Source organism: Dipodomys ordii, unplaced genomic scaffold (assembly GCF_000151885.1).
Source record: "Dipodomys ordii isolate 6190 unplaced genomic scaffold, Dord_2.0 Scaffold149, whole genome shotgun sequence".
Taxonomy (NCBI): domain Eukaryota; kingdom Metazoa; phylum Chordata; class Mammalia; order Rodentia; family Heteromyidae; genus Dipodomys; species Dipodomys ordii.
The window spans coordinates 858809-885089 of NW_012267365.1; the positions used below are offsets into that span (position 1 = coordinate 858809).

The 26281-nt window shown below is 35.6% G+C and overlaps 1 protein-coding gene across 2 annotated transcripts in view; it reads right to left on the bottom strand.

Annotated features, from left to right (window-relative positions):
* Naalad2 (N-acetylated alpha-linked acidic dipeptidase 2) overlaps nucleotides 1-24994 on the bottom strand; it is a 43687-nt gene extending 18693 nt beyond the window's left edge. Inside the window, exons 1-13 of one of the 2 annotated variants that reach the window (XM_013032096.1) lie at nucleotides 24833-24994; nucleotides 24526-24659; nucleotides 23311-23422; nucleotides 18786-18972; nucleotides 16170-16271; nucleotides 14957-15082; nucleotides 12862-13048; nucleotides 8951-9044; nucleotides 7547-7645; nucleotides 4033-4118; nucleotides 3674-3793; nucleotides 3487-3569; nucleotides 335-398 (exon numbers count right to left, since the gene is read on the bottom strand). In XM_013032096.1, coding sequence (XP_012887550.1) covers nucleotides 335-398; nucleotides 3487-3569; nucleotides 3674-3793; nucleotides 4033-4118; nucleotides 7547-7645; nucleotides 8951-9044; nucleotides 12862-13048; nucleotides 14957-15082; nucleotides 16170-16271; nucleotides 18786-18972; nucleotides 23311-23422; nucleotides 24526-24659; nucleotides 24833-24939 — 1501 coding nt within the window. In that variant the 5' untranslated portion in view covers nucleotides 24940-24994. The remainder of the gene's footprint in view (nucleotides 1-334; nucleotides 399-3486; nucleotides 3570-3673; nucleotides 3794-4032; nucleotides 4119-7546; nucleotides 7646-8950; nucleotides 9045-12861; nucleotides 13049-14956; nucleotides 15083-16169; nucleotides 16272-18785; nucleotides 18973-23310; nucleotides 23423-24525; nucleotides 24660-24832) is intronic. The other variant, XM_013032097.1, reaches the window with a different exon arrangement.
* Nucleotides 24995-26281: the final 1287 nt, after the last annotated feature.

Genomic DNA, 26281 nt, shown 5'->3' on the forward strand with positions numbered 1-26281 from the left:
CACCTTCCCAGACCAGATTGCTTTTTTGACAGGAAAAATGTGGTTAATGCTATAATTTTAAGGGGTAATTCAAGCTAAACAAAATGTAAATATACTAAAGAAATTAGAAATAGTAGCTTAGTTTTAAATGGTTGTGATTGATACAAATTATATTTCCCTATCATAAACTTGTAAATGAAATCATTAGTGAGGAATCTCATAAGATAAAATAAGCATATGAGATAGCTGACAAATGAGAATTTATAACATTCAAATGCAATATACTCTTTAATTACCATAACATAGTTGAAATAAATTTTTTGCACATTTTATTTCAGTTTCAAATAAAATTTACCTTCTATAGACGAATCTGAATTGATATATGCAATGGTTCTCTCCTGGAGTATTTTCACATTCTCCTGTAGTTGAAGCAAAGTTGTGACCTAATTTACAACATTTACTTTGGTGAAAATATAAACAAAATAAGCAAAATGGTATAGTGGAAGAATGGTTTCCACATGCTTTACAAACCAATCCAAATTCTGACCATACCTCCTGAGAAATGAGGGAAAATAAATGATTGACAAAACTAGTAAGAGTCAAATTAGACAGAAGAATATTATGAGGTAGTAGCTTCTGTTTGTAGTATCATGAAAGAGACACAAAAAAAGCATTTTTTCAAATGTGTCTTCATGATTCCCTGAATCAGAACATGCCAGGGAGAGGTTTCAACATTTGGTGCCTGGTTCCAGATCTAATGAGAACTGCTCAAAGGCAGGCCTGAAATCTGTGTTTTCTAACAGACAGCCCCAATGACCAATTCTTACAGACACCAAATTCTAAAGTCCACTATGAGCGGACACCTAGAAAAAAGTTCTTATATTCATAGTGAAAAATAGAAAAGTGTCCAAATTTATGAAAACAAATGGGTACTGAACAAATTTTTACAAAGATGAGCAGAGCAGAGGGAAAGAAGGAGGGACATTTTAGCACAAAACCAAGACTATCAAACCCATACAAATACACACATCCAAGAAAGCATCATATAGAGACAGGCATGTGCCCTTCACAACCCTCTCTCTGTTTCCCTCGTTGTGTCTCATTACCAGTGAGAACTTGTTATAATAGAAACATCACAAAGCTTGTGTGTTTATGGTACAATAAAATCCATCATCTTGTTATACTAGCTTGAACCACAAACTTGATTACAGTTGTCCCTCGCTACATCGTGTTCATTCATTGCGGCTTCACTGTATCGCGGGGTACTAAAAGAAATAGTAAATAGCGCTCCCTCACTATTCCAGAGACCCGTGGGAATCTGTGGAACAGCCATCAATGAGCCATGAGAAAGAGAGGGGCGACTGCCTACCGCCGCTATTTGGCGGGTTTTCACCTTTCACAGGGTGACCAGCGATGGTCAGTGTACAGCAGGGAAAGAGCTTCCTTAACAATTGTAGTATAAAGATGATCTCCTATGTGTATACATAGAAGTTAAAGATGCTGTTGAATATGATACAGAATTCAGTAGAAAACTGAAGAGTGTTGAAATTTTCTTTTAATCCGTATGTGCATATAATTATTACAAAATCAATTACAAAATTAATGCAAAGCACATTTATTGTTTTAAATCTTTGTTCTTTTTTTTTTTTCTTTTGTCAGTCATGGGGCTTGAACTCTGGGCCTGGATGCTTCCCTCAGCTCTTCATCTCAAGGCTAGCACTCTACAACTTGAGCCACAGCACCACTTTCAGTTTTCTGGTGATTTTACTGGCAATGAAGAGTCTCCCGGACTTTCCTGCCTGGGGCTGGCTTTGAATCTCAGCCTCCTGAGTAGCTAGGATTACAGGCGTGAGCCACCAGCACCCAGCTAAATCTTTGTTCTTTATTTGGGCTTCTAAAATAGACACACATATTTATACATGCATGTATCATAGAAATATTTCTCATAATTAATGACCTTAATGAAGGATACTTGATTGATTTAAATTAACCACTTTGTTTCAAATTCCTACTGTAAAAAATAAAAATTGCTATGTAAATATAATCAACAAAGGAAAAGTGACATTAGACAAATAATTGCATATGACTTTACTCTGATGTTTATATGATTCACATACCCCTTACTATTTTTATATGTCAAAGGGAGGACATTATTTTGAAGTACTTACAATGTCAAGCTGTATGTACTATGCTTTATAACACTTCCATGGAATCTGGACGCCTAATAATGGATAAATGGTGGAGCAAAAACAAGTACCAATGTACACAAACATGTGTGAGCTTAACTTAAATACATATAAAGTTACAAATTACTTAATAAAGAGGTTTGGGGAGGAGGATGAAAGAAAAGGGCCAAGGAGACACAATGAAAGAATTAAGAGCAAGTGAAAGTGAACATCATTATCTGAAGGACAATTTTTTAAAAAATCTTGTAAAATTATAACATAGGTTATTAGCTGGCACTGGTGGTTCACGCATGTGATCCTAGCTACTCAGGAGGCTGAAATCTGAATATTTTTGTTCAAACACAGCTAGGACAGAAAAGGCCATGAGACTCTTATCTTGAATTAACCACCAGAAAACCAGAAGTAGTACTGTGCTTCAGAATGGTAGAGTGTTAGTTTTGAATGAAAAAGGTCAGGGACAGTGCTCAGGCTTTGAGTTCTAGCCCCATGATTGAGAAAAATAAAATAAAATAAATAACAACAACACAGTACGTTACTTTATTAAGTAATTCAATCTACAAATTTATCATTTGTGAAAGGTAAAAACAGCTTTTGAGCTGGGTGCTTAAAGCTCATGCCTGTAATCCTAGTTACTCAGGAGGCTGAGATCTGAGGATCACGGTTTGAAGCCAGCTTGAACAGGAAAGTCTATGAGCCTCTTGTTGCCAATTAACCAGCAAAAATGCCAGAAGTAGAGCTGTGGCTCAAGAAGTAGAGCACTAGCCTTAAGCAAAAAATAAAAATTCTCAGAGATAGAGCTCAGGCCCTGAGTTAAGGCCCCAGTACTGGCATACACTCACACAAACACACATACAAACAATAGCCTGCTATTGATTATCTTCTGAGTTTACAGATTTAATTTTCACAAAATATATAAAAGAATTGTTGACAATGAATATATGTGTAGCCTGACCATTTGGTTTTGTGAAAGTAGCATAAAAGGAAAAAAAAACTCTATTTCTTAAATTTCCTTGAGTCATTTGCCAAATTAAAAGCATGTTAAGCAATAGAATCTGTAATCATCCTTATATCTGCACATCTATGAAGATATATCCAAACATATAATGTAATATAAAATTATATATGTATACATATTATATATCTATATGTTATATATGCATATTTTATATGCATAATTTCTGGAGCAATAAGGAATATATGTATTATAAGTATTGCTAGATAGATCTATGTAGGTATGTAGGTAGGTAGATAGAGCAATATCTCTCATTGACAAAATATAATTAACGAGATAAATAATAAGGCCCTTTCCTGTCTTAATTACCTCAGCCCATTCTGTGGAACCGAGTAACCCAAATTCTTCAGCATCCCAGCTGGCAAAAATGATAGTTCTCCTAGGTCTCCAGCCTGTAATAATTGTTAATATACATGATTAGGGACACCCATCGAAAAATAGAGGAGTATTAAATAAGTCATATTCTGTCAGTACCTACCAAATAAATATTACTTACCTGCCTGTAGCAGTTTTCCAAAGCTCTGAGCAATTTCCTGCAGTACTGCAGTTCCAGTGGTGGGGTCAATCCCTCCAAATACCCAGGAGTCCCGGTGACCTCCCAGAATAACATACCTATCTGGATAAGGACATGAATATTTGTAATTTATATATTTAACTTAAATATTCCCAGCATGCAATTCTGCCTAGAGAATAACACTGTAATGTCAAATCTTTTACAGCTGTAGATTTCCCTTCTTCCCCACAAATTTATTTTATGTCAATCATTAAAGTGTAATTTGTTTCCTGAAATTAATATTTTTTCATCCTTACTCTTTGTCAAAAGAAAATGTTTTTGAAAAAAATCAATTGACTGACCAGGTTCCAAAGATCCTCTAATTGTTCCAATCACATTGTAAATCCTTGTAATTTTATTGGTATTGTGAACATGCATTCGAACTTTCCTAGAATTTCAGAAGAAATGAATGATTTTATACATGGCATTATATTTACAATTTTCTTCCCATGTTTTGTTAGGAAAATACCAGACCTACAGAAAGTTGTACCTTCAGATTGTTGATTCACCCATGTCTGCATATAAAATCATCTGTTTATACTGTTACAAGGAAGATGAGGGCATCATGACAATTTGCTTCTTATACCTAAGCATTTACCTTAAAGTGAAAACTTTAAAACTATTTTTTAATATTCTGCTCTTCTGATTAATGTATTGCTGATATTTATGTATAATTCTAAATATCGTATTAAAGGTCTTAGGTATTGATTTTTAAACTTTAAATATAGCCTACCTAATTACAAGGAGGACAGTCTTTTCATTCAGTAAAAGACCTAATATATGACAGTGGTCCTTTGAAATGATAAAGGAGCTGAGAAGTTCCTATTGCCTATAATCAAGATGCCATCTTGTCATCTCACAATTATTCATGCATTTTTGGTGATACTAGTGAGTAAACCTGTTGCAGTCATTCATTTGAAAGTGTCACACACAGACACACACACACAAAATCAAAAGCAAATTGAGGTTTAGATCTGAGGATCACGGTTCAATGTCAGTCTAAGCAGAAAGTCCATGAGATTCATCTCCAATTAACTAGCAAAAAGCTGAAAGTGAAGGTATAGCTCAAGCGGTAGAACCCAGCCTTGAACAAAAAGCCAAGGGAGAGCACAAGGCCCTGTGCTCAAGAGCACATACTGTTCTCCATCAAAATTAAGTGTAGCAATGATGTTATGTAGAATACATTATATTGTACTTTTCATTGTTGGTTTAGATAAAAAAATTATACTGCTATTTACTTTTAAAGTCCATTCTAAGACATTATACCATGTTATGAAAATGGTAGTCCCATACATCTTGTATTTATGAGAGCTGTTGATTGTGTTAATAGGAAGTGAACAGCACTGTGTCATTTGTGTAAGCACTTTCTAGCATTCAAATAAGGATGAAATCACCTAATGACACATTGCTCATCTTTGTATGAAGTAAATGCATGGCTGACTGTGTTAGCAATTCTTGCTGCTCAGTAACATTAAGAAACAAAACAATAACAACAAAAACCCAGCCTATGTGCTTCATGTAAGAATAATGATAAACTCTACAGTTAAGTGATAATTAGGGAAATTCTGCTCAAATACAATGCATATGTCCATAATGGACATTTTCCAGGCTGGAATTGTTGATTCTGATCTGGACATTGATTAAATTAATCATTTATGAATGGAATTAACCAAGTTAGAAGACACAAAGGAAAATAAAATCAAGCTTATCTAAACAGAAAAATAACTTGTCACAAGGTCACATGTATTTTATGACTCCAGGATAACAGGGGGAAATATTTAGCCACTTTTTCATAAGAGAATAAAACAAGCCTTTGTTTACTGTGGGGAGAGAGGGATCTAGTTATTTTCATTTATGTTTGTTTTGAATGGAATAACCAACAGGTTTGCAGAGCCTATATAATGTTAAGTGTAACTCCCTTCCTCCTAAAGCACATTCTGTTTCTCAGTACATAAACAACCTTGTGATGGTGAACTGAAAACACATTTAAGAGGAGAGTAATCAGTGCATGAGTTCTTTCCATTTTAGGGCAAGAAGAAAGGAAGGGTGGGAGAATTAAATCATGCTGTTCAATGTTTATAGGTGAAGATGGAACTAGGGAAATTGAGGGGTTCAGTGGGGTTAAGAGAGATAGGGAGAATAATGAAAAGGGGTGACACTGATTAAAATGATCATACTCACAAAGTGGCATGTTGAATTAAAACTCCTGTGCAAATTATGTTATTTTAACATAATTTTTAAAAATACACTATTTACTCTTGTTACTGAGAGAAAAAATAACAGAGAGCTTGGCATGCAGCTTAATGGTGGAACATGTGTGTTTATTAACAGGAGCAAGGCTGTAAGATTAATCTCAGTACAAAAATAATAACAGTAGTAGTAGTAGCAGTAGTAGTTAGTAGTAGTGTAGAAATGTTGTTAAACTCTTAAATGGAAACCTCAACTTTGCTGACACTGTATGCCTAACTTTATTTTTTCTCTTCTTTTTTTATTTTTTATTTGCCAGTCCTGGGACTTGAACCCAAGGTCTGGGAACTGTCCCTGAGCTTCTTTTGCTCAAGGCTAGTACTCTACCATTTTGAGCTACAGAGCCACTTACAACTTTTTCTGAGTCTGTTGTACAGAGGAACTGAACCTAGGGCTTCATGCATGGTAGGCAAGGATTCTACTAAGCCATAGTCCCAGACCTTATTTTTTCTTTATTAATGTGTTTACTTAAGTTTCTACTCTGCTTAGTACAGATTAAGTTATTCTTTGTTGGTAGCAATAATATACTTAGACATGCAGCTTTATATCTTGTCATTTGTAGTCTCTAAATGGAACAATATATTATCAACATCCATGTGAGGTAAGATATACGACAATTTTTTTGATTATTGTTGACTGATTTGTACTCACATGGAAGAAGAACAGGTTTTTGATTATCTAGACCTGGGATTTCTTATGTTTCTGTGTGTCCTCTATAATTGACATTATAGAACAAAGTCCATGCTTTTTCTGTGCTTGTATGATTCTACTCATAATTCAAAACAGTCTTTATGTTTACTTTTGGTGTCACTGAGGCTTGAACTCAGAGCCTTGTGCTAACTTGGATGGCTTGCTCAGTTGGCACTCTACCACTTGAGCTACAACACCAGCCCAGCTTTACGCTGATTATTTTGAAGAGAGACTTTTCAATTTATATGCCTCTTCAGACTGGCCTCTAACCATGAGCTTTTAGATTTAGCCTCTTGATTAGCTAATATTAGAGGAATAAGTCACCAGTTCCTAGAAGCTTTTGTTTATCACAATGAGTTCCTACTTTAAAAGGGTATAAATAAATTAGATAATGGAGTTCTCAACTCTAAGAATCAATGGTTCAATAAGTTATGGAAAATAATTGGCTAAAATTATTTTAATAAAAAGCTGTTTTTATTCTGACCTATCAATGTTAACATCCCACCTGCCACATCAGCATTTCAGACTTCTCAAAATTCTGTCTAATCGATGCTATTCCCCTGTTAGCTACAAGCTGATCCATGAGTTGTCTTCTCCAATGGAAAACTTTTACTCTTTCTATACAACTGTGTTCACTCCTGTACTGCTGTAATAAGTTAAAAACAATAATAAGTATAATGATAGGTCTAATGAGTATTTATAGCTAAGTGTTTTACTTGTTTTAACTAATTAATGCTTAGAAGACACCTTCAATAACTATTAGTTCCTTTTTCTCTTTCTCTTCACCCCTCCCTCCTTTAATTTAACTTGATGCTTCACTCATAATGCATTTTGAAAGTTAGTAGTAAAACAACAGGATATTACAAATCACAAAATTACCTGGAAGTGTCACTGCCTGTAAAGCCAGGCCCAATTTTGTAAACAACATTAAGAGCTCCCTTCCAGCTCTCATCTGGTGAGGCAGGTCCACCCAAGTGGCTTTCAAGAGAAAATAAAAGAAAAATACTGAGCTTGCGTTTCTAAGAAGAAATCATGAAGTTGAAGGTAATATAACACCTTGCTCTGTATGGGCTAAGTCTTTATTGAACAAGTTGTCAAAAATCCCTGCCCTTGTGATGCCCATATTCTAGCAAGAGTCATAAATGAGATGAATACATCATACAATGTGCAGCTGATATGAACTAAAAAGAAAAATGAAAACAATGAGGCAGATGGAAAGTCACAGCTTCCTTGCCTCAGACCTTAGTTATTTATGTGGAGAAAATATCTACAATATAGAACTGACTGCGTTAAGAAGAAATTAATTTGTAAAGATAGTACCGATTACATAGGGATGTCCATCAAGAAATTATTATATTGTTCTGGTGCAGATATTATTATTATTATTATTGTTATTATTATTGGGTCAGTAATGGGGCTTGAACTCTGGGCTTGGGCGCTGTCCCTGTGCCCTTCAACTCAAGGCGAGTGTTCTACCGCTTGATCCACAGCCCACTTCCAGTTTTCTAGTAGTTTATTGGAGATTAGAGTCTCATGGACTTTCCTACCCTGCTGGCTATGAACCGCAATCCTCAGATCTCAGCCTCCTGAGTAGCTAGGATTACAGGCGTGAGCTACCAGAGCCTGGCTTGGTGCAGATATTATTAAAAATGGAAGATGGGAGATAGATTAAGGCATATCAACAATAGCAGCCAAGATGAATTAATTTCCCACAATCTAGATTACATAATAACTCATCAGGAAGAAATACTGACACCTCCATATTATAGATAAAATAAGCCAGAGGCTGATTCAATAATGGTTTAAAATCACCAATTTGGTAAATGGTAGGTAAGATCATATTTTTACATTACAAACTAAGTACAGATATCTAATGGGTAGTCAAGGAATTCCAAAAACTTGAAAAACTCAAATGAATATTTAATTTTTTATCTTTTCAGTTTTGCATTTGAAAAAATTCATTTGCAGCAAAGATAGCAGTGTTTTATTGGTGTTTCTTAGTCACTAAACTAACTTCTCTTATAGAACAAAAACTATGTTCTATTGTATTTACTTCATGACTTATTTTGATATGAGAACTTCTTTTTTATTGGTTGGTTATGGTGCTTGAACTCTGGGCCTGAGCACTGTCCCTCAGCTCTTCAGCTCAAGGCGAGTGCTCTACCACTTAAGCTACAGCACCACTTCCAATATGAGAACTTATTTTTACTGTAGGTGTCTAATACTGGTTTTAGATATCTTAAGGCAAGATATCTTACTATCATACCAACTAAAAAGGTGTACCGTAGCAATATTTCTGCATCAGCATATCCAATAGGATGTACGGGTATTTTGGGGATTCCCACTCCATCTTCAACATTAAGTCTGAAAGTGTAGTCTGTAAAAATCAAATGCATAAATTAAAACAATTTAAGAATATGAAGGAGGGATTTAAGAATTTAAGAATCTGAAGGAATTTCTTGAATTACTATTACATATTTGCTGTGCATTTGAGTGCATCAACACTTTTTTATTTTACTTTTATTGTCAAGGTGATATACAGAGGGGTTACAGTTACATAACTAAGGCAGTGATTACATTTCTTGTCTAATTTGTTACTCCCTCTCATTTTTCTCCTTCTTTCCCTCCTCCCAAAGCCCATCAAAATTTTACGTTCCCCAAAAGTCAAAGATTGTTTTACCCAATATGATTCTTCAGTTCAATAATATTTTTTGTCACCTTTCAACAATATCAGTTACGGAGATTATAGAGTCTCAAATTTGTTTTTATATGCACATAATTCTCCTATATTTTATTTTCTCAAGATATAAGTATGATTCACTGAAAAGGTATTCTAATATTCAGAAGGCACTAAGATACCTTGGAATAAGTATACTTTGTCAAAACTTTGAAAAGGCAATTTTGCCTACTCCAAACATACAAAGAACATACAAAGTACTATTCATCCACACCAGTCCTGGGAATTTATACTATAGAAATTTTCATGTAAGACTTTCATATATACATATATGGAGACACAAATATTCACAATGGAATTATTTTAGTGCTGAACAATTTTTTGTATATATTTTATTGTAAAAATACTGTATAGAGGGGTTACAGTTACATGAGTAAGATAATGAGTACATTTCCTATCGAGCATTGTTACCTCCTCCTTTTTTTTTTTTTTTTTTTGGGTCTGGTCGTGGGGCCTGAACTCTGGGCCTGGGCGCTGTCTCTTGGCTCTTCAGCTCAAGGCTAGCACTCTACCACTTGAGCCACAGAGCCACTTCGGGCTTTTTCTTTTTTCTTATGTGGTGCTGAGGAATCGAACCCAAGGCCTCATGCATGCAAGGCAAGCACTCTACCACTGAGCCACCTTCCCAGCCAATCCTCCTTTGTTTTTTCGCTATCATTTCTTGCCTCCCTAACTTTACAACTTCTCCCTCCCCACCTCGAAAGTGTAAAGTTCGTTTTCAACATAGTATATTGTATATCTCAATGTCACAATGGGTTAACCTGTATCCTTATTTCAGCATTTTGTTATTTTCCTTCCCCTTCCCACATTAGAAAATGTATATACAAGATGCAGAGCATCAGAATCAGGGGTCATACCATGGGGGAGGAAAACATACAAAAGAAACAAAAAAAAATCACATGGTACATTAACATACTTATAGTGATTAGCAAATTTAAGGCAAGCTCCTATCAGCAAACCAAATGGTTGGAAAAATGCATCTCAATTTTTAAAATTAGAAACAAATGGAAAAAATCAAATGGAATTTGGGAAACCTTGATAATTTCAATAAAACAGTATAATGCAATACTCTTTTCAAAGGAAGGTTGAAAAATATTGTCTGTCTTCAAATTTTACTGGGACTTTGTCTTCAGCCAGACTAAAGAAAAAGCAGCAGGTTTTACATTCATGTCTGAAACAATTTTTAAGATGATGAAAGTGTTCTATCATTAAGATTTTTTTCCTATTAAGTATCTTCATAATTGTTAAAACAAAAAGTAAGACAATACAGAAGAAAACTACTACATGTAAAACTAAAATAACACTATCCACTAATTTGATTCAATGAACATTTATAATACTAACAATAGAGTATATATTATTTTCAAATATATATGGAATATGTGTTAGACTATATCCTAAGCCATATAATGTATTCAACAAATGTAAAAAAATCATACAAAGTATATTCTCTGATCACTGTGGAAATAAATTAGAAGTCAATATGAGGAAAATACCTAGAAATATTCAATGTTTGAAAACCCAAATTACACATTTGTAAATAAACACAGGGCCAAAGTATAAAAGAGAAATGATAGAGTATTTGAAATTGAATAGAAATAAAAACACAACATACCAAGTACTGCAAGATGCAACTCAAGCACTATTCAGAAGGCAAATTACCAAACAAAACATTTATCTTAGAAAAAAAGAAAGACTACCAATATCAAAACTGATTTTACCTAAGATAACAAGAAAGGGACAATAAATAAGGGCTAAAATCTGCACAGGAAAAGAGCAAAAGCAAAAGCAAAAATCTAAGGAATATAAAAGAAACAAAAATAACTGACTAAAATTGGAATCCCAAAGCTAGATCTTTAAGACGATCAATAAAACTGAAAAACCTTTAAAAAGATTGGCAAAGAACAAACAAGGAAGAAACTGAATATAGGTAATAGGAGCAAAAGAAAGGGAAAGAGGATGGGAAAGAGAAGAAGAAAATATTATCAACAACTTTATATGGACAAATTTGACAGCTTAAATGACATAGACAAAAATTATTTAAAGACACAAACTACCAAAGTTCATTAAAAATACTTGAACACTTTTATTAAAGGATTGAATTTGTAGTTTTAAAACACCTACAAAGACAATCTCAAACTCATCTGAATTGTGAGGATTTCTACTACCATTTATAGACAAAATAGAATTGCTCTTGATTCAATCAAAAGGTCAGCATTACTCTGGTTCCAAAATGACACAAAAATATAATAAAATTTCACACAGTAACCCCCCAAAAAGCTATTTCTTAAAATCTGAGTCATCTCTTTACCTGATCTATGTAACTGTAGTCCATCTATACCTCATCTTTGTAACAATTGAAAAAAGAAAAAAAATCACCGAGTAATATATAAAATAGCAATATATCCCGACTAAGCAAAGTCTATTCCAGGATGGCAGGGTTGGTTTAAAGTTCAAACAAAAGTCACTAATAATACACAATCACCTTCATATATACAGAAAAAGCATTTGGAAACACTAGCATATACTCCCAGCAGCAATTCAAATCACATTAGGACAGAATTAAATTAACCCTGTGTGACAAAAACAGTCTGGAAAATAACTATAGCTAAAATTATTTAACAGTAAATGATTGTATACTTTCCCCGTTGGAACAGGAATAAGACAAGGATACCCACTCTAGCCAGTTCTGTTCAATTATTGTACTAGAAGTCCTAGCAAGTACAATAAGGTAAGAAAAAGAAATTGTAATAAAAGAATATTGTCCTTCTTTGAATATAGGTTTGTTTCCCATATGTTAAAGCTTCAAATATTACATTTAAAATAATATTAAAACTCATTACCTTCAAAAGTTGAAACATATAATTTAAATAAAGAAGGATAAAATGCCTAAGTTATTTGTATAATCTAGTAAGTCTACATTCTGGTTGTTGAGGGCATTATTTCTTTGAGGATGAAGACTGGTATTTCTAACCCTCTACTCTAATAAATGTCAAATAAAGTTTCATGCATACTCCTCATGAAAATTTAAAATTAAAACAATATGATGCCAAGTGCTAGTGGCTCATGCCTGTAACCCGAGCTACTCAAGAAGCTGAGATCTCAGGATCGAAGTTTGAAGCCACCCCTGGTAGGAAAGTTCATGAGACTTATCTCTTATTATTTACTTCCCTCACCCCTCAGAAGAGAAGTCATGGCTCGAGTGGTAGAGTGCTAGCTTTGAGCAAAAAACCTCAGGGACAACACTCAAGTCCTAAGTTCAAGCTCCAGGACTGGCACAGAAAGTAAAAAAAAAAAATGTAATAAAACACAATGGAATTACTTTGACTTTCTTAATAGTAGTAATTGAAACAATATGTGTACACCACTGCAGTTTTAATGTTACTCTATTGATGCATGTTTTCATCCATCTAAAAGAATATTTCAGAAGTGGTAGACGAACAGATTTGAGCACTACCTTTGGCTGGATAGCCTGGAGTGAGTGGGTCACCGGCACCATTCAAATTCAACACATTTCCTCTCTGTACTGCAGTTCCAGGAAGGTTCCATCCTTTGGGATATGGCTGTACCTCAGGGGCAGAGTAGTCAGCTGGATCTGAGTACAAGATGATTCCTATGGCCCCTGCCAACATGGCATTTTTAACCTGCAGGAATGAAATCCATGATGTAGAAATGACAAATGACTGACTTTCTCATACAAAATTAATTAGATGAGGTAAGAAAATGTAGATATTGGTTTTGAACTTGCCATGAAATATTCATTTTTCTCTCTTTCCTTTGAAAAATAATCTCCTTCTTGGAAGACCTAACAAATGTCAGCTTATCTTAGAAAATCCTAAACAATTTTTCAAAGCTATCATTCCCAAACCTACAAAATTGCTTTCTTCCTCTTGTTTGTATATGTTTGGTATATATTTCCAATATAGGACAGATTATCATGAGTTAAAGTACCTCATAAGCATCTGTCTCTACTATTAAACCACTAGTATTATTGAGAACATTTATCAGCTTATTCTACTATCAAAATTTTGCATACTTACAAATATTTGTTTACTTAAGTTGATTTTCAATTTTGTGCAGAATGGATACAATGTATTTTAAAATTCTTTGTAAATATTTCTCTAATAATCCAAGCTAGCCAAGAATAAGAATATCTATTTTTGCAATAAATTCTTTATTAGCACAAATACTGTAATAAAAGATATGTACATATTAGTGTGATTCACTGAAAAGGTAGTCTAATAATCAGAAGGCATTAACCTATCTCAGAAGTATATTCTCACAACTTTGAAAAGGCAGTTTTGCCTACCACAAATAGCTACAGAACATACATTACAATTCATCCATATCAGTCCTAGGAGTTTATACTACAGAACTTTTCATAAGAGTCTTCGATCAATAAGTAGATATATAAAGTATATAGACAGAAGTATTCACAATGGAACAAATTTAGGGCTAACAAATTTAAGTAACACATTCGTCAATGGGAGGTATAAATAATTTTTGATCATTTCTATAATAGATGTCACCATTTAAATAAGTATTTCATAAGTAGTTATACAGAAATCGCCATGGTAGCTGCAAGCTCTAAATGTGTCTAACATAAACTCATTTCTACTAAGGACTTCTATGAGGCTGAGGCTGGTGCTATTGTCAGCATTCCCACTACATATATATATATATATATATATATATATATATATATATATATGAAAAATTTAGCATAGAAAGGTTAAGTAACTTGCTTACAGTGAAGAATCTAGAGAACAAAGGCTCAGGCCTGGCCAGAACCAGAATCTCATGTACTTTATTCTCATGTACATTATACAATTCTTAGTGTGCTGAGGTGGGCGTATGCTCATAAGCTGTAGCTAACTGAAAACATGAAGTTACATGCACAGTGTATCATAGCCTCTTAGTAAAAAAAATGTGCATATTTCTTGTCAGTGTGTGTTGTGCATGTAAAGCAAGTATATACAAATAGGTTTGTATGTTGATAAATGAGGTTGAGGAAGAGCTATTAAGGTTAAATTTCTAAGCAATAAAGTTGAATAATTCAGAAAAGATTTCCTTTAATTTAATTATATAAATTTCCTTCATTTAAACGTTAAAAGGAAAACATTAGTTTTGCAATAAAAATAAATTACAGCCAAGTACCAGTGCTCACACCTGCAATCCTAGCTAGTCAGGAGCATGAGATCCAGAGGATCACAGTTCAAAGCAAGCTGGGGCATAAAAGTTCATGAGACTCCATCTCCACATAGCTAACAAAAAGCAGACCAGAGGTGTAGCTCAAGTGGTAGAGCACCATCCATTAGTAAGCAAGTCCATCATGGGTGAGACCCTGAGTTTAAATCCTCATACCACCAAGAAAATTTAAAATAATTTTATTTTCTAGATACATGAGGTATGAAACACAAAGTTCTGTGCACTCATGACAAATACCAAAAAAAAATTCAAGCAGTTTTGGAAACTGTGAAGCAAGTAGATCAGTTACATTTACATTTATACATCTATCTTCACCCTTTCCCTTTAGACATGCAATGCCATACTTTATTTCCTCTGAAGATTTTCCCATATCTTGCAATAACAATCTTCCCAGTGCAGTTGATACTCATTTCTCTTTCTAGTTTGAAAAAATCTTCAGTGCGAGCATAATTCACATACACAAGCTCTCCCTATAGAGAAAGGGAAAAGATATAGAATATAGCTAAGATAAAGAGAATAACAAATATGTTCATTGGGTTGAGAGGGATGGGAGAGAATAATGAAAAAGGTGCTATCAGTCATGATGCATTGTACTTATAAACTGATTTGTTGAATGGTAAACCCTTTGTACAACTACTAAAACATAATAAAATACAATTTAAAAATGTTTGTTTCACAAAACTGCACCAGCCATCCTTTTTCCTTATTTGGGATTCATTAACAGAGATATGGAATGTTGTAGAAGGCTTTTCAAAACCTTTCAAAATCAATGAATGTACTTAAACAGGGAATATATAATACATTCTTATAGTATGTTTAGAGAAATTATCAACATATACTGAAGCATAGGAACATTAGCAAATATCATTTTAAAAGTTTCATTAAGCTGGGAGCTGGTGGCTCATGCCTGTAGCTATTCAGGAGGCTGAGATCTGAGGATCACAATTTGAAGCCAGCCCAGGTAAGAAAGTCCATGAGACTCTTATCTGCAATTAGCTACCCAAAAAAGTAGAAAGTTGAGTGGTGGCTCAAATGGTAGAGTGCTAGCCCAGGCCCAAAGTGCTACAGGACTGATGTATGTGTGCATGTACATGCGCTCATGCACACACACACATACACATGCCATTACAAATAAATCAACTATATTTCATTTCCCACCATGATGTTAGTTGAAGAATTTTTGTGATATAACCTACTAAAACACATCTCTAAATTTATTTTTTAAAAAAACCTCAGATTACAAATAATGAAAAGAAGCTTAAAGTACATCTATAGTCCTTACTGAGTCAAAGGATGATTGTTTTGCTTTTTTTTTTTTTTTTACTTTCAGAATGTTAGGAACTCTGTTTTCAGTGTATTTATCTACTTTTTTTGTAGTGATCTATTTAAAAGAAATAGTTTTTACTTTGCAAAAGTGTTCACAGTATGGATATCAAACAATGGATGAGTACATTTAAGCTCCAAGTAAAACTCTTTGGTTTAATTCCTCTACATAGTGTTTTATGCAACAAAGAAAGATTTGCAGATAATTAAACAGTGTTTTTTTTTAAATTTTACCTCTGGCATGCCTTGGGGTGAGAAAGCGCTATATGGTGGCACAATATTTGTAATGTTCTCATATCCATCTGGAGGTGGTTCAAGGTATGATGTTTTGAAAATCTAGCAAGAATTGAAATCAAGTTAGAGAAAAACATTCCAACTTGTTATTAAGGTGTAACTCATCTTGCCCCAAGATTAAACATAACACTAAGATGAAATATACTGGAACTAGGAACTAAAATTGACTAGGTAAATCCCAGTGAAACAAATGAAATCATGATTATTATCTTAAAAAATAACATGGATTATTGTAAGTATACCACTTTAGGTAACTAAAGTCCATTATAAAATGTAAAAATGGGGCTGGGAAGGTGGCTCAGTGGTAGAGCGCTTGCCTTGCATGCTCGAGGCCCTAGGTTCGATTCCTCAGCACCACATAAGCCAAAAGAAAAAAGCCGGAAGTGGTGCTGTGGCTCAAGTGGTAGAGCCCTAGCCTTGAGCGGAAGAGCTGAGGGACAGCCCCCAGGCCCAGAGTTCAGGCCCCACGACCAGACCTAAAATAAATAAATAAATAAATAAAATGTAAAAATGGAACTGGGCATGAGAGCACATGCCTGTAATCCCAGTACTTGTAAAGCAGATGATCACAAGAGAAGAATTACAAATTTCAAGTTAGTGTGACCTGGAGAGTGAGACAAAACAAGAAATGAGAAAACAGGGAATTAAGGGAGGCATTCTTAGGCTGAGGATGTAGGTCAGTGCTATAGAGCATACCTAGTATATATACAGCCCTTGGTTCGATCTTCAGCACTACAAATAAACAAACATGGAGCCTTTGTGGTTTCCTTGACTATGGCTTCTAAACTTTCTTTTTCAGTATTTTCCCATTTTTTTTATTCTTGGCTTATACTTGGCTTTAGATATCTCCTCCAGGTGAGACTTCATTGACTATCAAAATTTTGCAAATATCTAATAGGCTTTTGATGTCTAACATTTCACACTCATATATTTAAGAGCCTGATAAGTACTTAGTTTTGATGTTCAAACTCAACATACTAAAGCTGCTTTTTAAAATCTCTTATCACCCTTAGATCAGCATCTGATTCTGCACACTTGTCTGTATAACAGCCTCAGAGTGTCTCTTGAAACATTTTTCTTTTTTTTGGGCCCAGTCGTGGGGCCTGAACTCTGGGCCTGGGCGCTGTTCCTCAGCTCTTCAGCTCAAGGCTAGTGCTCTACCACTTGAGCCACAGAGCCACTTCTGGCTTTTTTCTTTTTGCTTATGTGGTACTGAGGAATCGAACCCAGGGCCTCATGCATGCAAAGCAAGTGCTCTACCACTGAGTCACCTTTCTAGCCCTCTTGAAACATTTTTACTTCACTCTGATCTCTTTCTTCTTATAGTCCATCTTGCTAATATACTTCCTGCTTCCCAAATTCATCCTTCATCCTTCTCCCTGATAACATTTTAATTTAGGACTTCAGCTATCACTTGAACTTTTGTCTTCAGAAAAAAACTTAAATTTCTTGCCTAGTCTAGGTATAATCTACAGACTTTCCATGCATAACACTGAAGTGCTTTTCTAGTCACATGCTTCCTGGGCTTAGGACTTTTCATCAGGTCCTTACACCTGAAATTATGGTCTAAGCTACTCATCTCCAGTACATAGCAACTGGTTTATTCCTCAACAAAGCCCAGTTTGTATTCTATATTATTGAAATACAAAAATTCTTAATTTTCCCCAATAATACTAAATGATTATGTCTTCATACCTTTGCCAGTATTTTCTTGTTTATATTTCTCTTACCTTGCTTTGTTTTTTCACATTGTTATTCCCTTAAGCTCTTTATTTTTGTTTGTGTGTATTTTTTATTGTAAAAATACTGTATAGAGGGGTTACAGTTACATAAGTAAGGCAATGAGTACATTTCCTATCAAGCATTGTTACCTCCTCTTTTGTTTTTCCCTTACCATCGATCGGTTCCTTCCCTACCACCCCAACTCCTCGCTCCCCTTTCCGAAGTTGTAAAGTTTGTTTTTAACACAGTGTCTTGTACATCTCACTGTTACAATGGTTCAACCTATATCCCTATTTCAGCATTTTGTTATTTCCCTTTCCTTCCCAAATCAGAAAAATGTATATACAAGATGCAGGGCACCAGAATCTAATACAGTGAAAACAGTGAAAAACCATGGGTGAGGGACATACAAAAGAAACAAAAAAAAATCACATGGTACATTATAAATACATTAAAAACAACAGCATCCCTTAAGCTCTCTTTGGAAGATTTCCCTACTGGGCTCTCCAAAAGGGCTTAATTACCCATTTTTCTGTTGATATAGAGCCTCAGTTATTTTCTTCATATCATTTACTCTACTTATTTAAGATGATGTATCCAATTCTCCTCATCACCTTGCTTGGGCAAAGGATCTGTGTCCCAATCTTCATGCTGACCCAAAGACCTACCACCAGGCCTAACACATAGTAAGCACTAAATAACTTACAACTAACTTCATTAAAGGTATAAGTTCTATTACACTAGTAACAATTTTCTCTTTTTACTTTTTGCTTCATTTTAATCCAAAAGTGGGGGATTATAAAATATAGAAAGGCACCAACAATTGTACATCACCTCAGTTCCACGTTTATCCACAATTGATATATAATTAGCATTTGTTTCATTGGGATAAGAAAGAAGAACATCATAATGAACCAAATTGGCTGAATCCAGTCCAAATCTCTTCCATTGCATCTGGATTTCCTTGGCAAGAAGTAAATTTTGTTTTGTTCCTGCCAGATGTGGAAGTTTTGTAAAAGAACTGAAAAACAGAAAAAAAAAACAAGTATGAATGAAAGAATACATTCAATTATTATCTAAGAATTACTCTAGATAAACTATCCTTAGCCATGATCAATTCTATATAAAAATGCTATGAAAATTGTATATAAAAAGCTATAAAAATCCAATTAGACATATTGATTACTATTTTTCCTTCCTTCCTTCCTTCCTTTCGTCTCCTTCTCTCCTTTCCTTCCTTCCTTCCTCTCCTCCTTTTCCCTCTTGTCCCAGCTCTTTCTTTCTGCAGTGCTAAACACTGAATTCAGTGCCCAGCATAACACATATAACCAAAATTATTATTTGTGCTGATTTTAAATTAAGTATGTACAGCTAAAGTTTTCATATTATGCTCTTTCAAAAAAGTACACATTCCATGGTAAACATAATTTTCAAAGGACCCTGGAAAAAGTCTCACCAGTGATATACCTTCTTAGTGCTTATCAGTAAATGGAGGATATTTAAGGAAGGGAGATGTTAATGTTTGCCAGAAAACAGTAACGTGCTTCTATGTTTGGCTTAAATACGTTTATTTTCTTGCTTCCAGTATTGGGGCTCAGTGCCTCAAGCTCTCAGCTAGCTTGCTTGCTTGTGCACACCTGATGATCTACAACTTGAACCACACCTCAAGTCTAGCATTTTGCTGGTTAATTGGAGATAAGGTCTTGCTAATTCTTCTGTTCAGCCTGATTTCAAACTTCAACTCTCCAGGTCTCATCCTCCTGCATAGCTAGGGTTATAGGCATGACTCACCAGCACCTGGCATTTGGCTTAATTATTTTAATCACTGACTTTATTGTGTATGTAGTTGTTCTTTTATCTTGTTCAAATTAAAGTCTGTGCATTTTTATTTTTACATTATACATAGCTTAGCTCTTGTCTATTACTCAGACAATATAGATTTGTTGAACAGAAGTTGGCTAATGCTTTCTTGTTTGGTGTAACTGAGTTATAGCATTTAAGTGACTTCATAGATATTTCTTAGAGATATTGATTTTCCTTTGGGTACACAATACATTGAAACGATTTCCTACCTGTGACAGTAGAACATTAACAAATACTTTTGTAAATTGGTTTTCAAATTATCCAGAAGACTGGTTTTGGTTAAACCTACATGACAGTAAAGGTGAACTGACATTTATTAAAATCGTATTGTATACTGAGCACCCTGATGCCACTTTCATATGTGTTGCCTCATTCAATCTCATAAGCCTTTCCATATTCTGCAAACTCAAAAACTGAGAAAGGAGTAGAAAAACTTAGTCTTGAAGTACAGTGATATTTCTTGACAATTCGTCTGGTCTTATTTTCTAGTTACTCAAAATGCTTATAAGTTCATACTCAGCCAGGCATGATGCTGCCCATAAATTCTAAGTATTTGAGAGGCAGAGGAAGGAGGAACTGATGTTTGTGGTCAGGTGTATAAAGGTAATAGTGAGACCCTGTTTCAAAAATAAAACACCAACGAAAGTAAAGACTGAGGGTGTAGCCCAACTAGTAAAGGGCTTGTATAACATGGACAAGTCTCTGGTTTCAGTCCCCAGAACTGCAACACATGAATGAATAAGAAAACAGATAAAAGATAGATGTATGGATGATGTACAATAGATGGATGGATAAATAGATAGATGAAAGATAAATAGATTTCATACTCCAACAGATCATATAAAGCCCTCTTATGTCTGGTCCATCTTTCCACTTTTTCAGCTTCATTTTCTACTGCTCTCCTGATAAATTGCTCTGCTCTATTTTATTGTTTTATTTTTATTCTCTTCTTGAAAGAATTATGCCATTCCCCCAAGAACTTGAAGCCTTTGCACAAAGCCTTCTTTCACACAGAAACATCGCCTCATCAACTTGAGTTTCCTTCACTTTTCCCCACCTGTAAACTATGAATAAACCAAAGACACTTTTCAGCTATCACCTTCTCTGTGTAGTTTTCTTTCTCAGTAACATTTAGTGAAAGCAGCAGGTTTCAGAGATTTTCTATCTTCCATATTTGTTTGTTTGCCAGTCCTGGGGCTTGAACTCAGGGTTGGGCACTGTCTTTGGGCTTCTTTTGCTCAAGGCTAGCATGCTGCCACTTGAGCCACAGTGCCACATCCAGCTTTTTCTGTGTATGTGATACCGAGGAATCGAACCCAAGGCTTCATGCATGCTAGGCAAGCACTCTTTCACTATCCACCTTCTCAGCCCTCTTCCATATATGTTTAAAAATATTCAAATGGATTTGACAGAGTCATTTTATATCCACAGAAGAAAATAGACTGAAGCTGGGATATTTAATTTCTACTTAATATAACTAATTATTGATGTTTTTCTTAAATGGACAGCCAATCTTCTTATAATTAAGGAAAATACATTTCTTTAAATGAAGATGGGGATTTAACAATGAACTTTTGTTCCCTTGCTTCTTGTTTTCCAAAGAACTCACTACAATAAAAATAGGAGTGGCAGGAAAGAGAAAGAGCAGCAGAGGGCACCTGCCTTCACATCTGAGTTTCTTTTTGTGATCCAAGATATGCATCACCTATTAACTTGGCTAATGTTCAGGAGAAAAAAGTACAAACAAGAAGATCTATTCTTCTTGCATATATCTCTATTAACTGTGGAAAGCATTCAGAATTTGTCTCCCATTTCACTGGGAATAAAAGGTTGTACATTCCTTACTAAACCAATCATTACCAGGATTCTTTTGTACCTTGGTTGAAAGGGTAGTTTGTTTAGTATGTTTGCTTAGTTTATTAAGTTTGTTTATTGTTTGTTTACACTGCTATAAAAACTTTCAAATCGTACATTTTACAGAAATGATGCCTATCTTATATAAATTACACATCAATAAAGCTGGAGGAGTGTTGTTTTTCCCTTATTTGTTTCTTTTTTATTGGCACTGCACTTGTTCTGCTTTGCTTGCTTAGCTGGCATCATTTCACTTGAGTTGTGCTTCCAGCCTGACTCTGTTGGTTATGTAAGTAGTGTAATTTACTAAAATGTTTATTATATTTTAGAGTGTATACATTCCACTTGTACAGCAGTTGAGTTATGAAAGTGACACCTTTCTCAGAGCATCTGCAGACAGAAATAAATGTGAAAGTGACTACTTTCAAATGCAATCATGCATGGAATACCATATACTCTATGTGAAAAATGACCTATGTAACTTGTGGGCAGAGATGGGAAGGGAAGGGCAAACTAGGGTAAAGTTAAGGAAGGGTTGACTGTCCAAAAAAAAAAAAAGAAATGTAGTCATTATCTGTCTTATGAAATGGGAACCCCTCTGTACAACATCTCAATAAAATTAAAATTTAAAAAGTTCAGAAATGATGCCAGGCAGACACTGGTGACTCTTATCTGTGTGTATTCCTAGCTTTTCAAGGATCCGAGGATTGTGATTTCAAGCATCATAGGAAGCAGCAATACGTAAGCAAGTGAGACCTCAAGATTGTGAGTTTAAGCCCCACGCTGCCAAACTCCTTCCAACCCTCAAGTGAGAACAGAAGATTGTGCCAACTCCCTCCCCCTGCCCCCCAAAGAGTTTAAAAATATTTCCCTTGAATAAGATTCTTTTTCAATCTTGGCAGCAGGAGACTTTGTACTGACTATTTTTGCTTTCATTCCACCCCAAATAAGCAACAAAATTATATTTGCAAGAGAAGAGAATATTTAACTAGGGGCAAAAATCTGGAACATTAATCTCCTTTCCACTAACTAAGTCTGCAACTTTCCAGCACTTTCTAACACAATGCAGTATATTAAAAAAAGAGGAAGAAAGAAAAAGGAAACAAACATATTCCTGAGTAAATCCAAACTGTTAAGTGCATGGCTGATGAACAAAGAAGAGCACTGAGTTGCAGCACCAGATTACATGAAGTGGAAACATCTCACAATAAACCAAACAGATGAAGTTTTAGGGAGGAATTTCCAAAGTCTGTAACAGGCTACCATTTCAAAGTAGTCTGAAGAAACATTTAAAATGACCACAAATTAATGACTAGCATAATTTCACACAAAGAAGACTGACCAAATGGATAGAAACAGTTTTTATATATTTGACTGTACTGTATTTTAAACACTATTAAAAAAATAATCCAGCCAGAAACCAATGGCTCATTCCTGAGGCTGGAATCTGAGAATTGAGGTTCAAGCCTGCCCAAGCAGGAAAGACTGTGAGACTCTTATCTCTAAATAACCACCAGAAAACTGGATGGTTCTATGTGTCAAAGTGCTAGAGCACTAGCCTTGAGCAAAAGGAGCTCAGGGACAGTGCCCAGGCCCTGAGTTCAAGACCCCAAAACCAACATATACAAAAATTCAAACTTACCGAAGGAATGCTTTAATGTTTTGGGCTTTCATTTCTGATAACAGTTTCCATTTTGTACTTTGATGATAGCGTGCTGAAGCAGTTGTTTTTTTGACAGGTTTAGTAAACCAGCCTGAGGGAAAAATAAACATACACACACACACACACACACACACACACACACACACACACACAATTGCTTTAGACACTGATAAATAAATGTAGACTGGAAAGAAAAAGAAAAGAAAAAGACTGTAGTAAACAAATTCAGTCTAATGTAGAAATCTTTTAAATTCCAGTGTGTGACAACAGACTACTTGAGAGATGCACTTTCATTTGTTATATATTATGTATCTGCAGCAAAGCTTTTGTTCTCCTTCCCTGAGGTTTAAGGCAACCTTTTTTTTTTTTAATTTTTGCTTTTGCTTTTTTTTTTTTTTTTTTTTGTGGGTCATAGGGCCTGAACTCTGGGCCTGGGCACTGTCCCTCAGCAATTCAGCTCAAGGATAGTGCTCTACCACTTGAGCAATAGAGCCACTTTCAGCTTTTTCTGCTTATGTGGTTCTGAGGAATCCAATCCAGGGCCTCATGCACAGGAGGCAAGCCTCTACCACTGAGCCACCTTCCCAGCCCCTGCTTTTGCTTTTGTTTTGACAGAGCTTCACCATAGGCCCCAGGCTGATGTGGAACTCATGATTTTCCTGACTATTGTCGTGAGTCCTAGGCTGACAGGCGTGCACTATCATACTCAGCTCAAAAACACTTATTTAGATTACAGTACTGTCTATATTTGTTGATAATTGGTTTCTTCTTTTGTTTTGTTGTAAGGGAGAGTGTTGCTGATTGGACAAAGCTAGCCTGGGTCACTATGTGACAATGTGACCAGGCTATGAACTCATGAACTGCCCTTCTCAACCCTGATCAACCAGACACAGCTAGCTGACAGTTTTGAACAATTAACATTACATGGAAAAATTACCTGTTTCACCCTTTGTGGCAAGCCCTATATTGTGTTCCATCAGTCTCTAATAGTTGACTACACTCAAAATAATATTTAGTAAGTTTGAATTTTGCTCACAATGCATTCCATTTGTTTCTACTTGGGCTGAAATTCACAGTGGAAATTAAGCTAGTCTTGGAACCAGAATACCCTGCTCCCCCTTCAGCTTCAGGCTTTGTTTCCTAGCCGGGAAGACAGAGGCTGTTGGATCCCGGGAAGGCTTTCTGCTCACTTACCCACTGTAAAGCCCGCCAGAAAAAATGCCAGCGCTGCAGTCAAGCACATCCAAAGGTACAGCCGGCCCCTGGACTTCGCCATGGCTTCCTGGGCTCTGAGGTTGGAGTGCAGAATGAGGTTGCAAGCCTCTGGGCTGCAGAGGAGCAGAGAAAGTGGGTGATGATCTTATAGATGGCCACGGATTTGGACCGCCCAGGACCTTTGCAACGTCCGGCCCTCGCCCCTTCCCCCTCCTCGAGGTCCAGGGCCTGAAGAAAACAAGTGAGGGGAGAGAAAGAAAGCTCTTCAGAGCCAGGAACTGCTTACTTCCTTTTGGCAAGCGACTTCTTTTCTGTGAATCTTGCGGCTTTGGAGCAAAGTTGGCTACAGAGCTGCTGCAAATGTTCCCAGCTGTTTCTAAACAATTCTATCATCTACTGCTACTTCCTTGTTACACCATTATTGAAATTTGGCTGCAGGATTAAATTATTTTCCTTCTCTGTGGGTTAGTTTGCTGGCAGAGTTGTGCCAATTTCTAAATGGTCAGATTTGGGGCGGGGGGTAAAGGGCGTGTAGTTCCCTGGCTACTCCACTGTCATCTCAAGGAAACAGCAAAACAGATAGGGTAGAGTCCCTTGGTTACCCTGAAGAGAACAGACTGGAACCTACTCTGGGTTATTTACTATGGGATGTATGACTTTAAAGGCCGCACAAACCTTTGACTCACTCCATTTTATGAAGCAATAGCTTTGACTTAAGTTACTCCATTTTGAGTATGAATGTCCAAAGAGAATAATTCTACATTTTATTTATGCAAGTAAATAACTAACTACCAACTGGACAGGCTAATAAATAATTTAATTATACAAATAAAATACCATAATCTATACAATTACTAAATGAAATTTAGAACATCTACTGCATTGTTGATGGGAGTGTAAACTTGTTCAACCACTTTGAAAAGGAGTATGGAGGTTCTTCAAAAGACTCCACATAGAACTCCGCTATGACCCAGCAATCTCACTTTTGGGCATTTACCCAAATGATCACAAACAAGGTCGTACTAAGGCTACCAGTTCATTGCAGCATTATTTACCATAGCTAAGGTATGGAACCAACCCAGATGCCCCTCAGTAGATGAATGGATCAAAAAAATGTGGTATATACACATAATGGAATTCTATGCCTCCACCAGAAAGAATGGCATTGCCCCATTTGTTAGGAAATGGAAAGACTTGGAAGAAATTATATTAAGTGAAGTAAGCCAGGCCCAAAGAAACATAGGTCCCATGGTTTCCCTTATTTGCAATAACTAGAATATATCTGAGACAAGCAGAAAGGGTCAGATAAGATGATGTTAGGTGAAATTAAGGTAAGGTAAGGCAAGGATTCAAATGGTTTTTCTTTCTTGCAATTGTTGCTAGCATATTTGTAAGATGATTTCTTTGTTGCTTTGTATGTCCCTCCCCCACAGTATAACCCCTGCTTTCACTGTATTTGATGTTGGTATAATTTGTGGAGGGGAAGGGCAAAAACAAACCATTTAAATAGGGATACAGGTGGACCTATTGCAACAATGAGATGTACAAGATGTTATGTCGAAAAACGAAGTTTACAACTCTGGTGCAGGGGGAGGAGGGAGATGGGAGGGATGGAAAGGGATGGGAAGGGGAAACAAAGGAGGAGGCTACAATGTTTGATAAGAAATGTACTCATTATCTTGCCCATGTAATTGTAACCCCTCTGTATGGTATTCTCACAATTAAAAAAAAAGAA